Here is a 17,289-nt window from a genome sequence, read left to right as displayed (position 1 = left end):
ACGCCGAAGACCAGAGACAGGTAGCTTAGCTCCAAGCCACAAATTAACAATGGAGGCTTTGATTTCCTCCAGGAATTATTGCTTCAAGGTATTACTATTACCAGCAACCAGCTGCATGCATATTAGACAAAGTGATTGACAGCAACTGCACAGTTGATAATGTCAAGGACAGCACGAGCTTTCACATGTACCATCTAAAGGTGGTGGACAACACTAGAGTTGTTGGCAGGGAGAAATCGTTTCTACTTCTCTAAATAGTTAACACACCCTAGTTGATCCATGCGAACAACGCAGCAAGAGGAGGAAACAAGGCGTGACATTTTTTTAGCACCGGCACACTTTGGCTGCCTTAGTAGAACCTGCCAAACACGAGGCAAAAAAAAAAAGAACCTGCCCATGACATTGCTGAATTCAGGTCTCTACCTGAAACATACCGAGCAGATGATATTAGACAGCATTCCCAAAGCCTAGCCGATGATATAAAGCGTGGGAAGAAAATAAAGTTGTGGAGAATACAAGGAGATGGCCAAACACTGACAAGGGACCATGTATATGCATAACATTCCGGTCAAATGACAAATAAAGATGTCTGCGCGCACTTGATGTAGATGAGCTCACAATTACATCATAAAGATCAACCAAGAACCCCAGAAGCTTCCCAAATCCCAACATTGAACATTCCTGGAAGTCCTGCAGTTTTAACTTTTCATAGGAGAAGATAACAGAAAGAACTGTCCCAGGGCACGTGAGAGGCAAAACCATGTCAAGTGAAAATGATAGATTGTGACAACCCAATGTCACAACTGTGCTCCCTACTCAGAAGCATATCTGCCATTATCTTGGACTACTGACCTTGCTCATGGAGGGTTGACGTCAAGAAGTTGGAGATTTGCAAAGCTACCAGAAGCTGAAAAGGAACTGAAAATCATGTACGGTAAATCGGTAACCAGTCCACAATGGTTCAGTAGGGACAAATGTGTACCTTTCTTCCTGGGTCAAGGTGCCAGATAGGAGAGGGCAAAAGCTACATGCCATAGACCAGACCGGGATAGCTCTCAGCCACAATTCATGGGGACTTTTCTCCTGAAATAACTTCGACACAAATAGATTCACTGGACCTAAGCAGTAGAGTGAGTAGACCACAAGTATAAACATATAGAAGATTGACAATTACTCACAGATGATTATTCTAATAGCATGAGCTTTCACATGCAAATGAAGAAATGTCAAAATATGAACAGGGTTGCTGACAAATAAGAGACATAATAAGAACATTGCACGGTTGATAATGGTTCCCACAATAAGTCAAAGGGTTAAAGCATTCACATCAAACAATTTCCGTTTATCTGGTTGACATGTGCAAGTACAGAATCAGTGTTACATTTCTCATATACGGCGTGCGTCCATCAGGCAAGTACATAGTTATCACCATTATTCAACTTCTATACAGCGGGTACCTATATCTATCAGGTTTTTCTTCGATAGGTTGATAATTGAATCTGCTATAACTCGAGCGCTTGACTCCATATAGCCTCCTGAGGGGATAGAGATTCAAAGACAGGAGAGATGCATCATTAGTAGGTCTTCGAGAACAGACGAACTTAAAAAATTATGAGCAAAGTTCCCACCTGATGTCAGCATGAGTAGAGGAATATTCTGATCCTTTGCAAATCTAAAAATCTTTTCATCTCTAATAGCCACACCCTCTGGACTAACCTGGAAATTGTGGAAACATGATATGAGCATAATGGAACCAGCTAATGCATTGTTAAGAAGCTTTGTACGAACTACAAGCCTCAAGCCATTGCAAATATGTGCATCTTTATGTTACATGAATGCTGTGAGAACGTGTGGTTCACACAAAAGGGCATACCTTTAGTCTGCCTAAAGGGTCACCATCTAGGATATCAGTTCCAGCATTATACACAATCAACTGGGGCTGAAATCTACTTTTTGCTACCTGCAAACAATTAGGGCTGTCAAGGACCGATTGAGTGGGCTTCCAAGTTTAAAGCAGAGTAACAGAATAGTAATATTTGAGCTTGCTGCCAATATATGCCGGATATTTGTATTTATATATTTCTTTTTGCAAACTGGCAAAACTGTTTTGGACAGTCCTACAAACAATCTTTTTAACCAACATGAAGGGAATGAGTTTGGCACAAACAAGTTATGCCAGTTTTATTTAGTTGGTAAATGAGTACGGAATATAATAGCTCCATGTTCTTGTTTTATTGATACTAGACCAAATAAACAAATGAATGCCAGTCACAAGCTCATGTAGAATTAAACTACACATTTGTTGCCTAAGAAAAGGGCCATGGATGTATATTTTATCCTCCATACATAAGTTCACAACACAAATATTATTGAACCTAAAAAATTATCATGGCATCTTACATGCATAACCCAGACCCACTGCTTAGGGAGAGTAACTAAATAAAGGATTAACTGCTGAAAATCAAACGTACGGAACAAGTATTCCTGTATCGCCACAATTCTTTGTCTCAAAAACCAATCTGAGCTATTAAGTAAACCAATCATGTCAAAAGAAAAATTAGAGGATCTTGCACGTTGCAACAGGTCAGGCCATGGCAAAGCTGCCTAGACAAAGTTTGCATCTATAAACTCTCTTGAGAATCATAAGAACTACAATCCCTGAGTGAGGTAGCAACTGGTTGCTGTAAGAGAAGCTTATGCAACTGCAATTACTGGATATAGCATGATGTGTCATACATAAGTGTCTGCATCACATACTCTGCAGTAATGATTACTTCAATCTAGCAGAATAAAACCACAAGAGCTCCTTCAGTTTATTACTCCTCTCCAGCTGTACGTAGCTAATAATCCATCTTCTTAACAGAAGGTAGAGATACACACATTTTAGATCTAGAATTGTGTTTAACAGTGGAATTAAATCCTCATGGTTTAAAAGCTCCATAGATTAAACAAAATTTTGGTGATTCTTCAAAATACAGAAAGGCAGATTACATTGTTAACTCGATCTATGACTGGATCACTGCTGAGAACTTTTTCATAATTCCTGGCGTTCTGTATGCTCACAAATATATGATGACTTCCATTAAAGCAAAAAATATATAACCACTGATACTATAAATGAACCGACAGAGGTTAAGATACTATCTGTACAAGTTACCTTGAGAGCCTTATCAAGATTCTCCAAATAATCTTCTGTTTTTGTCCCACTCTAAAATGCAAACAGGCGTAGTGTACCTTACAACTTCAACATCAAACAGATACAGAAAAATACAACAGGCAGAGAGCAGGATAAAGCGTGGAACTCACATCTAACTCGACCTTTTGATCAATGTACTTCTTAGCCACATGATCCTGCAACAAAATGATGTCCCATTACTAAAAAAGAAAATGTACCAGGCACGTTTTTTATGTATAAGGATTCCAAAGGAAAATCTACGAAGAAAAAGGCCTTCATTGCCCTCTGAAGTTTAATAGTGCATCTGCTGAACCACCTGAGAAACAAAACTGGGTATATTGCACCCTGAACTTTCAATAGCTATACAAATAAACCCCAGCGGTGGGTAAACCCTACCAGGGGCGAAGCTAGATTAGAATTAACCCTGGTGCACTCTCCATTGTATAGAAGGAAGCTAATGTAATTTACATGGTAAAATTTAGCTAACTAGTAGAAATTTTCTTTTTCACCATGGTGCATGTGCACTAGACAAAGACAACGTAGCTTCGCCCCTGAACCTACCCAGGCACCACATAGTCCACATTAGTAAAGGGCATTTCCAACCACAGAACAGGGAAAGTTTAGGGTGTACGAACTATGAAGTACAATTCTCAATTTTGTAGTTCAGGTCGTGAGCAGATGCACTGTAAAAGTACAGGGAATTAATATAGCCTTTTTCTGTTTACTACAAATGAACATTTAATTTCAGTTGGCAGTAAACTGCAATGCAGAAGACTGACTTGAAGATACAGAACTATCAACATCAATCACACAGAATAAGCTAGCTGGCCTGTTCTTGTGGAACAAGCATAAAGTTCCAGTGCCGTGCATGATGCAGGACCAGATATGCCATGCAAAAGCCCATGATAATCATTTATATTTCTCACAATGAAGGATATGCACTATCAGCATGGAGGGGGGGGCAGAGATTAGCTAAATATCAAACAGCAGTAGACATTTGTTATTTATACTTTATAAGAAGTAAGTTAATGAACAGCATCAGGAAGGAGGTATCATGGTTGAGAGGTGTACGAAAAATTTTCGGGTTTAAGTACTTACAAAAGGATATATTCCAGAATTGTAAATGTCCAAAGTGTAAACTCTTCCTGCAAGTGAAGAATAAATGATAACGAGCTATGAAATAGTACAAGAACAAAACTATGCACAAGAAAATAATACAGCACAGCCTCTCACCCTCACTGCCGAAGTCTTTTTCATGACCATTACCTTGGTGAGCATCTAGATCAATGATCATTACTCTGAAAATGACATGAGTGACTCATGGAACGAAAATAGCTATCCTGTAGTCTGAAGTCAAATACCAATAGTTTCTATCATTCCTTATAGTTACAGTGCTTTTAGCAGAGCAATGGTTAATTTAAAATGCTAAGGAAACTGCCTGTTTGTGTTACGAAAAAAAGGAAATATAATAATAGGTCAGCCTACTTATTAGTTATCAGCACACATAGTTTTCAGAAGATATGCTGTAGATGTCTAATACAGCTGAATAGCGATCCTACCTTGAGATATTTAAACAGACGAAAGCAAAATGGATGCACAGGGAAATATCAGCATAGGCGCAAAATCCACCCCCTTCCTGTGCCGAACAGTGATGGAAGCCACCACCAATGTTTATAGCCCATCCCTTTTCTAGTGCGAGTTTGGCTGATAAAACAGAGCCACCCACCTAAAAGGTAAAAGCTCACTTCAGCATGCTTTTGAACATCCAAAATTAAGAGCCAAGGGTCAAGGGAGCACCAGAAGACAACAAAACATTTCACCTGCTTCCGGAATGGATAAAGAAGTTTTTGCTGAACAAGCAAGTTAGGGAGCAGCGCCACTGCTGGAACCTAGTATAAATCAGGAAATACTTGATTACATTTTACACCCAGTAATTTCATACAATTTCAGAAAAATGAACTGCCAAGCAGACTAGGTTGTAATAGAAAAGCATGCACATGGTCAAGTCCTTCAGAAACAATCATGAATTCCATGGCGCTGCAGACAACTTCGAGAGCACTTTTAGCAGGATTATAGCATGCAAAAGATCACAGTTGTCAGATATGCGATTCTGAATGTAGCAGTACCTCTACAATGCGGGCAACCTTCTCGCTGCTCTTAAGGCTGTTCAAGTATGACCCCGGGTGCACCTGATTGGGTAAGCCACAGGCGATAAATTCACACTGCAAATTACGGCACGGATAGCTAGCTGCAGAACAAGTGGGTAGCAGCTGAGCTGCTTATTACGCACCACAAGCAGATCATCCTCCGAGGCTTCGAGCGGCTCGACGATCCGGTCGCTCTGGAGGAGCCCCGCGTCCTCAAGGAAGCTGCGCACGCGGCCCCACTTCGACGAATCGAACGGGTGCCTGCACGGGTTCGTGGGACGGCCACGACAAATTACATACAGCGCTACGATGCGATTCGGTGCGGATAAGCGCGTGGCGCGGCGAAAGACGAATGTGGCTCACTGCTTCTCCATCCCGTTGAACGAGATGTCGTACGCCGCCGAGTAGACCACTGGTGCCTGCGCGGTTGTTACGACCCACGGGCAGCGAATCGAGGTTGCGGAGGAAGGGATCGGGGACGGGTGACCGACCTTGGAGCCGGAGCTCGGGGCGTCGTCGAGGTAGAGCCGGCTGGAGAGGATGCGGCGGCGGCGGAGCGCCTCCGCCGCTGCTGGAGCCCCCGAACCCGACGCCGACGCCATCCGCCGCGCGAAGTAGAACTGTAGAAGACTCCGCGCGCTGATGCTGGTGGCCGCCTGGCCGGGACGGCCGCGTAAGGGATATTTAATTTTTTTTCCCGTCCTTACGAATGGCTATTCAAATGCCAGCTTTAGAAATCGGAGAGAGAAGATTTCAAATAGATTTGCCAAAATCGCCTACGTGGCACGAAACGTCGTTGCGCCAGCATGGACAGATCATGCAAAATGTCTCTTTTGCCCCTTATTATCCTTTACATGCCAATGCCATCCGTGGATCTCCTACCTCAGACCAGGGTTTAACTTACCGCCGGGAGACACTATCCCGGAGGCATCCGGGAACGGGAAATTAGCCGGTTTCCGTCGGAAACCGCTGGATACCGGACGGGATGCACCTTCAAATTCAAAAACTGGTTACCAGAGTTTCCCGGTCGGAAACCGGAGCAAACCGGACTGGAAATCGTGGTTACCATTGGAAAATTAGATTGCACAGTGGATGACGATAAATTGTGGCAGTATCTCCACGTAACATGTACACATAAATATATTCCATACATAAAAAGCAAAGCATTGCATCAAAGATATAAAACACATGCATATCACCTAAGAAAACAATAAAATGCGTAGTCCAAATTGCATGGTACCTAAAGCAATTGGTCAAACCAAATCGACCATATTAATAGAAGTCCGAAGTGCATTCCATACAATATGTTTAGTACATATTACAATACAAGTCCATGGATAGAAATATGGCATACAAGTTCTAATATTTATTTGTCCATACAAGATTCATACCATGACATCACACGAATTGAAATAGTTCATTCAGCTTCCTTATACTCATGATGTGCCCCAGACAGATAGTCATACATGATATGCAATGAGTGCAGCCGAGGGTCATAAGGTTGTGCGTATGGATCTGGTGGAGGGTATGGATACGACTGTGGGTATGGGTATGGCTGTGGGTATGGATATGGGTATGATGGTACGGCAGGGTAGCTACTGGTGGAGCTAAGAGAGCTAGAGCTATCATATTCATGGGGTGTGGATTGTCTTCGGTAGCTTCTAGTCTGTCTCTGTGAAGTGGGTGCTCCATGGTCTTCATCCTGTGTGGCATGTGTGAAATGGCTCTCTCCAGTAAATCTAATAGGCCTTCCACCTGAATGGCCACCGCTGCTCCCTCCAACCGCACTAGTCCCTCCGGCTGTCTCACCACCACCACTGCCACCATCATCGGTGTCGTCGTCATCGTCGTCATCATTGTCATTTTCATTGTAGTCATCACCCGTAGGCTCAGGCGTAGTGTCCTCACTTCTAATTTCTTCCTCTTCCTCTTCGTCATTTCTTCTACCTTTTTTTCTTTGTTTTTGAGCCGGGCCAACTTTAGACTTTCTCTTTCCAAGATGGGTGTCGCCTATATTCTTCTCCGCCCAACCAGTAACATCCAATGGTGATTCATCACCATCACGCGCTAGTGAGGTGAACATCTGACTAGGGATTGGAGAGTCACTATAATCAGAATCCTCATCCAGAGTGGGTGGTCCATTGGATCTCCCTTTCTCCATCCACTCCCGAATAGCACTATGTTGCCTATACAATGAGAGGTCCATGAAACTGCTAGCAGGATCATATTCACTTGGCTCTACGGTGGCTGATGCACGTTGGATACGGAGTCGGAGATTGTAGTTTACAAACACTAAATCATGTAGCTTGCTATAGCTGAGTCTGTTACGAAGCTTTGTGTGGATGAATGCAAACGTACTCCAATTTCGTTCACAGCCACTGGATGATACACATTGGGAGAGAAGCCGTGTTGCCGCTCTTTGAAGGTTTGGCGTATCTGAGCCAAACATGGACCACCAGCTAGATGGTGATGTGCTTCGATCAACCGCCATTCTCCTAGCAAGGTCCCCTGAGAACTGACCAGCCTTGTTTCTAAATAACTCATACTCATGGAGTGCAGCTGCCGCTGTGCTAGTGTCAAACATCCTTTCAAGTCCCTTTCGAAGATCTTCCAAAACATCTGCCTTCACCTCTTTAGGGACTGAAGGACAGTCCTTCACATCGTTACCTCGGTGGGCCAAATGCTCCTTTAGCCTTGTTGCCCCTCCACCAGCCTTTGCCTCACGGCAATACTTGCACTTCCAACCGGAGCCTATCTTCTCTCCATGCTCCCACACTTGGTCCGCTCGCCCCGCCATTCACCTAGAAGGATGCAAAACAAAAACAAAGTCAATATATATGCAACTCTGCATTGTAAAGCAATAACTACAGGAGGCTTAGAGATACATATATACATGTCACACACATATATAGACATGTCAAAGCATAAGTTTTACACATATAGAGTCTTATAAATACAAGTCATTTAGCAAAGTCAAGTCACGTGGCATAGAAATAGGATTACATGCATGTAACCATCATTATGCACCTAACATTTTGCAAGATAATGTATAGTCCTCTAGCACTGCCTATAACTAATACAACCATCATACAACCACTGCTTAGCAGATCGACACCTTGAATCGTAAAAGAACCAGAGTCCTCACCCTTCCCGCGTCGTTGTCCGCGCTTTCCGCTCGGGATCCACTGAAATCCGCTCGGGGAATCCGGATCTCGCTACGGGACGCTCGCGGCCGGCCGGTGGAGCTCGGGATCCGCCTCCTCTCGGCGAGAAACTGCGTTTCGCTGCCGGGATTCCGCGCACAGGCGGCGGGATTCCTCTCCCGCGCACAGGGAAGGAAGCAAGCGCTTGGGGAAAGTGCTTCTGGCCGTCGTGCGGTGTTGGGGAGGCCCCCTGAGAGTGAAATGTGGATAGGGATGGGGGTATCAGTTACAGGGTTCGGGTTCGTTAAAGGGTCCAAACCCAAATCGATCATTTGCCCAATAAAACAACCTTAGATTTCGTCAAGAACTATACCAGTGAACTCATAAGGAAGTGTAGTTTTTTATCATTTTTTTCTAATTTTTTATAAAAAAATTTGAATTTCAAAATTTTGAAACGGGTTTCCCCGAAAACCCGCCGGGAACCAGCTCCCGCCCAGTTCCGGGAACGGGAAAAAAATCCGGTTCCCGGCGGTTTCCGAGCGGGATTGTAAACCATGCCTCAGACTCCCTGCTCCGCCCCTGCTACGCCTCCTCCTCGTCGCCCGACTTGCTCCTCCCCGCTGCCCGACGGCACCGGAAGCCGCGCTCGCGCAGGCCACCGCTAGCGCCTGCGATGCGCATCGCCCTGTTCGTCCCATGGAGCTCCGGGGCACGCCGAGCCGGTCCAGCGATGCCTTGCGCCGCCGCCGCCATGGCCTTCGTCACTGACGGCGCAAGGACGCGGACATCTCTAGGCGAGCCGAGGACGGAGCTCGACCACGAGGAGGAGATGATGTCCATGCCCCTACCTTGTGTGCTACAGGCACTCGTACGATGGGATGGTGCTAGCCACGGATGTGTGCTGCAGGCACCCGTGCCATCTCGTTGACCCCTTCGCCGGCGTGCACGCGCCGTTACTGAACCTGCCCGTCCCGCTCTTGGAGAGGGAGCCGGTGGGCTACCACCTGCACTGCCGCCGGACAGCAAGCGCCGGCCGTCGAGGCAGCCGTTGATGGCCTGGCGAGTGCGGCGAGTGGCGAATCTATCCAGCACATCTAGAGAGGGCTTATCTCCTTATCATCTTCTTCCTCCCCTCTCTTTCTCCCCGCTCTCCTCTTCTTCTTCATTATTTCTTCCTAAAAGTAATGAAGGGACTTAAGGAGGTATCCATTGATTTTGGGAGGTAGAATTTGGATCCGCTCCTGAGCGCAGCGACGGCGATGGCGGGATAGCTGACCGCGAACCCGCCGCCTCGGAAGGCCATGCCGTACGAGTGCATCACATCCTGCTCCGCGCTCTCGGACGGCGCACCAACGTAGTACATCTCCTCGTTGTCGTACTTGCGCACCACGGCCACCAGGTTGCCGGAGAAGAACACCATGTCGTCGTCGCCCATCACGAACCACTGTGGCTCGTCGCGGGCCGTGTCAATCCCGAGCTCCGCCGCGACGGCCAGGAACGAGTCCGCCACGATCGGCCATCCGCGCCGTGGACGCGCGGTCCCCGAAGTCCCGAATCGGGACGCGTCCGCCGAGATGTGCTAGGATGGGCACGTCGCCGCCGGCCACGGGCTCACGGGTTCCTCGTCGAGCCACACAGGCTCCCCGCTCATCTGGTCGGGGCGCCACCACAGCTCCGCCTTCCCGCACGCGCTGGTCCCACGTCAGCCCGAGGCACCGATGCCGAACACGATGTGCGACTGCGTCGTCGGGTCCCTGGACGCGCGTGAGGACAAAGGCCCGTCGGCTGCGACCGCCTCGTCACCGGGGAACTCGCCGGCTCAGTCCTGGCACCTCCATAGTCGGTACAGCCCACCACCAGTAAGCTGCCCTGCGGAATCCGCTCTCTCTCCTCTGTGTCCCGTGCCGCTCGCCCAAGCCCCTCGCCCAGGGAATCACCGGCGAGGCCGACAGCCAGGACCGCGATGAGAAGATGACGCTCAAGAGACAGCGGCCGAGAGAGCCAGGATGGGCAAAAGAGACATTTCGCGCGGGGTGTCCACGCTGGTCGGCCGACATGGAGCACCACGTCTAGGGTTGAAAATGGGACGGAAATCCCGTCCTGACCGGCTCCGTTTAACGTTTAAATCGACTGTAAACCGTTTTCGCGAAAAAAATGGGAAAGGGAAAACAAAACGGGAAAACGGGCGGGAGCGGGAACAGGAATGGTTGGGGTGTTTTCCCGACCGTTTTCACGGTTCCCGTTTTCAGCCGGGAAAATTCCTGCGGGAATTCCCGTATTTGTCGTAGTCGGCTATGTTACCTGTGTTGGAAACGTGATTTGTTGTTTGCATGTGTTCCAACGTGAATTGTGAATTCGTGATTCACTTTACTTGTGTTTCTTAGTTATACGAGTCTTGTTTCCATGTTATTTATGCATAGTTGTAATTATTTTATCGAGTTAAATGTTTGAAGTGGTTGTATGTATTTTCCCGTTTTGAGTTATCGATTCCCGATCGTAATCGGCATGCTCCCGACCGATTGATTCCGTTCCCGATATCCCGTAATACCGATTTTGTTTTCCCGTCCGATTTTTCCGTTCCCGTTTCCGTTCCCGACTAAAAAATACAGTTGCGGAAACGGTTGAGGGGTTTTCCCGACCGTTCCCGACCGTTTTCATCCCTAACCACGTCAACCATTTTAGCAAAAATAAAAGAATCCTTATCTCTAATGGCAAATATAGGGGCATTTTTAAAACTGACATTTGAATGCCGACCATTCATAAGGATGGCAAAAAAAAAAATTAAATATCCCGCGTCTAGCCCTGCAAATGGGTTGGAAACCAAACTAAACCCACACCAACCCATTCTTATTAGAGAAATTAATATTACCCACACCACTCCAAACCACCACCACCACAAACCAATTCAATCCAAACATTTCAGCTCATGATGTAATAAAATATTAACCAAACTGTGGTTACAACCCAATAAGAATCCGTTTCTCAAAAAAATTATAGTGTAGATTTTGCCACACCGTTTTGCACAGAGTAGCTGTTAGTTATACTGAGTCATCTCTGACAAATTTTGGTTAATTTCGATAAAATTTTATAGTGTGAACACGATGTTTTATTTCTAGGGTCCGGCTCTTGACGTAGGATCCACGTGTAATTCTAGCCGCTCTGCTTTGCACAAAGTAACTTCTAGTCATACTGAGTCATCTACAATAAATTTCAATCAATTTCGATAAAAAGTTTTAGTGTGAACGCAAGGTTTTATTTCTAGGGTCCGGCTCTTGACGCGGGGATCCACGTGTAATTCTAGCCACGCTGCTTTGCACAGAGTAGCTCCTAGTCATACTGAGCCATCTACAATAAATTTCAGTCAATTTCGATAAAATTTTATAGTGTGAACGCGAAGTTTTACTTTTAGGATCTGGCTCTTGATGTGTGACCCATGTGTAATTCTAGCCACGCTATTTTGTATAGAGTAGCTCCTAGTCATATTGAGTCATCTACAATAAATTTCAGTCAATTTCGATAAAATTTTATAGCGTGAACGCGAGGTTTTATTTCTAGGATCCGGCTTTTGACGTGGGACTAACGTATAATTCTAGCCACGCTGCTTTGCACAGAGTAGTTCCTAGTCATATTGAGTCATATACAATAAATTTCAGTTAATTTTAATAAAATTTTATAATGTAAACGCGAGATTTTATTTCTAGGATCCGGATCTTACAGGACCAATATTTATATATAGTCATACTGTTTTGCATAAAGAATCCATTTCAACATACCCTAATCCACTCCAATTCATATTTACGTAAGACCACCTCACCCCATTAGCTAATACAATTCATTTAACTCCACCTAAACATAATTCATATCAAAAATCAATCCATTAAATCTATTTCAACGCATGCGCCTCTACGGATTCGCGTCGCGACGCTTCTCGATTCTCGCTCGACTCTCTTGAACTCTTGCCGCAGACCTAGGAGGGAACGTGTCGGAGGCGGCCCGCGAAAAAAGAAGGCTTTCCGTTACGGCCCATTTCATGTTCTGAGAAATACAAGAGGCCTTTCCACTTGCAAAACCGTGGTGCGCACTGGCTCGTATAATCCTTTTTTATTTCTGAAATCGGCTTGTACAGAGTATAATGTTTTTTGATGCATGGTCAGCGGATGAAACCGCGACCTCTCCCTCGCTGTTTTTATTCGAGACCAATGGGTTGGTGGTTGGTACTTGCAACTGCATGTGCGTAGGCCTGACGATGGGCCACGAAAATCTAAGGGCTCTGAGGGTCTCTAAGTTCATGGGCTAAAAATTTAGAATCTATTATAGGCTATTCAGATAAAAGATAGAATTGGATTGGGCTTTAATTCAAAAGAATTGGCACGCAGTTTTTTTATTTTTCTATTTTTTTTGTTTTTTATAAAAATATATTTTCGATTTGGAATATACCCCGGCCGCCCCGCTGCCGGGGTATATTTTTGTAAATTTTCAAATTGAAAATATATTTTTATAAAAAATGAAAATAAAAAATAAAAAAATAAAAAAATCGCGGATTGGCACAGGCTGGATTTTGGATTTGGCCCAAGTAAGCTCGTGGCTGAAAATAAGGGCTTGGCCCGTGGATAATAAGCCAAGGGCTTACCTGTGCCCACCTCAAGGGTTGGGAGAAGGGCGACCCGCGGGAGCGCCGCGAGGCGGCCACAGCCCACAGCCCTCCACGAGCCGGAGAACCGCCGCCGCGCCGTGCGCGAAGGCGCGGCGCCCGCGCTCGCCGCGCTCGCCGACTTTGCCGCCATCGGCTCTGCCTGCTCCCCTGCGGGTGCATCACGGCCTGAGGCGCCGGCGCTCCCCACCTGCGGATTCACCGCCACCGCCGCCGCTCATCTCCAAGATCCGAGGGTTCGGCACCTGTCCCTTCCCTTCCTTCCTCCCCCGGCGCAATCTTTCCTTCCGCAAGCTCGGCCGGCGATTTTTCTTTGCGGTTTTCTCTTGCAAATCTTGGGCGCGACCTAAGCATCGATTCGGCTTTAAGCGGCCGAGGTTATTGTTTGTTGTGGTTCTGCTCTTGTTCTGGCACCGTTGCTTCTTGGTTTGTTCATGGGTTCGTGAATCTTTCAGGCGGTCGGAGTGGAGGTGCCCGTGGTTGACCCGTTGGTGATGTGATTATTGGGTCAGGAACTTCTTTCTCCACTTCCGAGGTATGTGGTATTTCCTTTCTTGCTTGCTTAACTTGGATTGTCCCTTCTGATTTCATCATCTAGTGGACTCAGTATTTACCTAGTCTCTTGCGATTTGTGGAACTAATAAGTAGTGGGCAAAATGTGGTGGCAAGTTAATAATCATTTGGTGGACATAATTACCAAGCTACTCTTTTGATTGACCTCGTGGTAGGCAGTCTCCTATACTATGATGATTCAGCTCGATGGTGTTGTCAGTTAAATTGAGAATATTCCCACTGCAGTTTATGCTAAACTTGTGTTCTGACTGAACAAATATTTATGTGGACACCAATTGCTTCTAGATTTATATGCATGATGATTTTTTGTTCATCTGGGCAAGAGTATCGTAGAAGCAAGTATACTGTCAAATTATTCTGTGATGTGTCTTCTGTGTATGCATTGAGCTACTGATATATATGGCATGTTGCGCGCGATAACTGAGATTTCACATGGCTGGTAGAAGCACGGGCTAGCTCTTTATTCAAATTGTTGTTCAGCTAAATTAAAGGTGAATTAGCCACAGACCACAGCTAGTCTGAATTTCTGAATTAGAATGGTAATTACATCATTTTTATTATCTGATTGCACTAGATACAACTGGAAGGTGTTTATTCTGATTGCATTATTTTTATTTTCATCAACTTTGTTAGTGTTCCATACTTAAAAAAAGTTTATTCTGATTGCACTAGATACAAATGGAAGGGGTTTCAGCCGTTCCAGAACTTGTTGCAGAGAGTCATGAGTCTATGTCAACTGATCAGTCAAGTCGGTCATCCAAAAAAAGAGCTAAAGTTTGGGAACACATAGAGTCAGAAGTAGTAGATGGAATAGAAAAGGCAATTTGCAAATATTGTAGGACTCAGTAATCAATTCACATTTCACTGTCTTAATTCTAATGCAAATTCTTGCTTGAAATGTATTTCGTTAACTATTATTGATGCTGCTATTTTTCTCCACCGTTTGCTGAAAATAATGGTGGCGCTCTTACAGTTTGGTTGGCCTTTTGCAGGACAAGAGGACTACAACAGGCCGAGGCCTCTTAGCTACAGAGGTGCTGATTCTTATAGTGTTACAGGCTATTCTGAACAATTTTTATTCTTTGCAAAGGTCACAGTTACATGCTACTTTATTCTTTGTTTACTACATGCAAGGATATAAGACTCTGAAAGCATCTGAATACTATTTTATTCTTTGTTTACTGCATGCAAGGATACTGATGTTGGTTTAGGTACTTCTGGCTGCTAGTACTCGGTGCATTTCAGGTTCATCATGCTAGTTTATGCATAATCTCGGATATAAGACATGCTTAATTGTTAACTTATTCTGAACTTTATTTCTATATACAATATTTTTCAAGTTTTACATGTGAAATTGATGGCTACTACTTGGGTGAGGTTCATCTAACCAAACTTCTTTTGTTATAGCAGGATTACATCAACACTGGTGATGCTTCCAACAGTGGAGGTTTGGACTTTGCCCCTTGACAACATATCTGGGAGAGAGATGTTTCTGCATAGCCCAGCTGCTGACCAATTCATTGTTGACAGCTTGTAGTAGGCTAGCTAAGAGCAGACCATCTTCAAATGAAATCCGATACTTATATTCATTGTTGACCAATTTTCTAGTTTATTTAGTTAATCATTGTTGACAGCTACTTTGTTTGCTATTTATTTGTGACGTGTGCTGGCTGGTACCAACATGATACGTATATTTGCTTTGTTGAGCCATGCTGGCTTTGTACTATTGGCAGAATGGCAGCTCACGTGCTGCGTGCTGTGAGGTCCATCCATTGCTTTGCTAATTTGTTTTAATAATAACAGCCCACGGGTTGTGCTCTTTTAGTAAAAATGGATTGGCCCATGAGCATATATAGGATCAGGGCTGGACTAGGATAATATTACTTAAGGGATAGGATTGGATAGAATACAAGTAATTATTTGAAGGGCTGGATAAGGATCGGGCCAACTGTTTAATTAGATAGGGCTGGATCAGGATTTGGGTAGGATCACAGCCCATTCCCAGGGTATGTGCGCGATCGCACCGAGCAATAATAGGAAGCCCGGCCGGCTGGCCCAGGAAATCTATTATCGCATATGCGATTTCCCGACGACACATTGCAGAAGCACTGCACATCTTCTTCTTTGAGCCATGGCGGCCGGTGAGGGGTTGCGAGCTAGGGGGGAGGGGGTGGCCGGGGTCCGGGGGTGGTAGGTGGAGGGAGCGGCCGGCGGCGGCCGGGTGGTGGCGGGAGTCGGCGGAGCTTATGGATTCGGGTTGCTGGGGGTGGGGGCTCACCAGACCTAGAGAGGAGGGCTCGACGGCGGCGGCGGCCCGGCGGCGGGGTTGAGAAGAGGCAGCGGTGGCTGGACGGCGCGAAGACGAGTTTGGTTGGCGTTGGCGGCGGCGGAGGGCGGCAGTGGAGGCGCCAGAGGCGCTGGAGCCAGGGGATGGCCGGGGATGGGCGAGCTCGCATGTGCGAGGAATTGATCCCCGGGCGGCCGGCCCGTGGCATACACATTTAACCCAACTTGGGTACCGGCAGCTTCCGTGGGCTTGGTCCGGCGCCAATCACGAGCTCGATCAGCCATGGCGCGGACCCCGGCACGGCACACGGGAGGATCCGATCATCCGAGCGTGCACGCAGCCACGCAGGATCCGAACAGCAAGAGACAGCCAAGCCAAGCAGAAGCGGTTCCCCCGTCCCCTGCCACACAAGTCAAACGTCATCGGCTGCGTATTGCACCCAAGCGATATGATGATGCTTGGGTGACCCAATGGCGAGACGGAGATAGACGTAAGCCATCGCTACACGTGTCCAGTGCCACGCGTGCTAGTCCGCGGATCATTTTCTCCTCTTCCCTCCTTTGAGGTGACTCACCTGCAGCTCTTTTGTTCTTGGTTGCTAGCGTTTCTCGTATCAAAATTTGTTTTGCCTGCTATGTTGTGATAAAGGCCGTCCACGACAGGTGGAACCGGCACAAGTTGGATTTTGGCGTGCCACGCGTGTGCCAAAGTGGTGACATCGAGCTTGACGGTGACTTCCTTTATTTATTAGTCATATACTATATATTATATTATATTCTCTAGCTACTTTTCTTTTTGATGAAGGCTAATTAAAACTTTGAGGGCGATTTCGAGCCCGGAATGGAGGTAGCCGTCATCACTAAGGTTCAAAAGTACTGTGCTTAATTCTCATTATCGCCACACTCTTGTCTATATATGAACGATCACTCCTAACGAGTGACCTCTCACTAACCTTCGGCAAATAAAGGTTCAAACTCGCCTAAACTTAAACCTAATATAGTTGGAGTTAAGATAAGAAGGTCTTTCGTGCAAATCACTACGTAGACAAAAGGAGGAGCATGAAATCAAGCGCTGGTCTAGCCTAAAATGTGCGTGGTAGGCGCGTTTTCTTCTGCACATATTCAATGGCAATCGGTACCACCTGTTGGGCAAGCAATTTGCCACGTGGGGCCTACATATGCATCATGCATGAGTAAGTTGCTGCATAGATTCTATTCGGCTAGCTTGTTAGTTAACCAACCAACAGCATTTTTCTTTCAAATCAAATTATCACTAGCTATCAACTAACAAGTTCTATTTGCAAGGACAGATCC

At 45.8% G+C, this 17,289-nt stretch overlaps 1 protein-coding gene and 1 long non-coding RNA gene across 2 annotated transcripts; one reads left to right on the top strand and one right to left on the bottom strand.

Annotated features, from left to right (window-relative positions):
- Positions 1–1,286: 1,286 nt before the first annotated feature.
- LOC120655119 (histone deacetylase 2-like) lies at positions 1,287–5,988 on the bottom strand. The gene is made up of 13 exons (XM_039932838.1): positions 5,814–5,988; positions 5,686–5,741; positions 5,466–5,583; positions 5,302–5,364; positions 4,996–5,064; positions 4,735–4,901; positions 4,409–4,473; positions 4,274–4,320; positions 3,307–3,351; positions 3,158–3,208; positions 1,874–1,960; positions 1,629–1,716; positions 1,287–1,535 (listed from the first exon to the last, which is right to left on the bottom strand). Exons 1-13 carry the CDS (start codon positions 5,922–5,924, stop codon positions 1,432–1,434), a joined length of 1,071 nt encoding a protein of 356 aa, XP_039788772.1. The 5' UTR covers positions 5,925–5,988; the 3' UTR covers positions 1,287–1,431.
- A 7,106-nt stretch (positions 5,989–13,094) lies between these two features.
- LOC120655118 lies at positions 13,095–15,415 on the top strand. The gene is made up of 4 exons (XR_005667332.1): positions 13,095–13,352; positions 13,572–13,651; positions 14,682–14,723; positions 15,100–15,415. It is a non-coding gene; the product is annotated as an uncharacterized LOC120655118 (long non-coding RNA).
- Positions 15,416–17,289: the final 1,874 nt, after the last annotated feature.

Source organism: Panicum virgatum, chromosome 1N (assembly GCF_016808335.1).
Source record: "Panicum virgatum strain AP13 chromosome 1N, P.virgatum_v5, whole genome shotgun sequence".
Taxonomy (NCBI): Eukaryota; Viridiplantae; Streptophyta; class Magnoliopsida; order Poales; family Poaceae; genus Panicum; species Panicum virgatum.
This window is presented reverse-complemented; position numbering and strand designations above follow the sequence as displayed.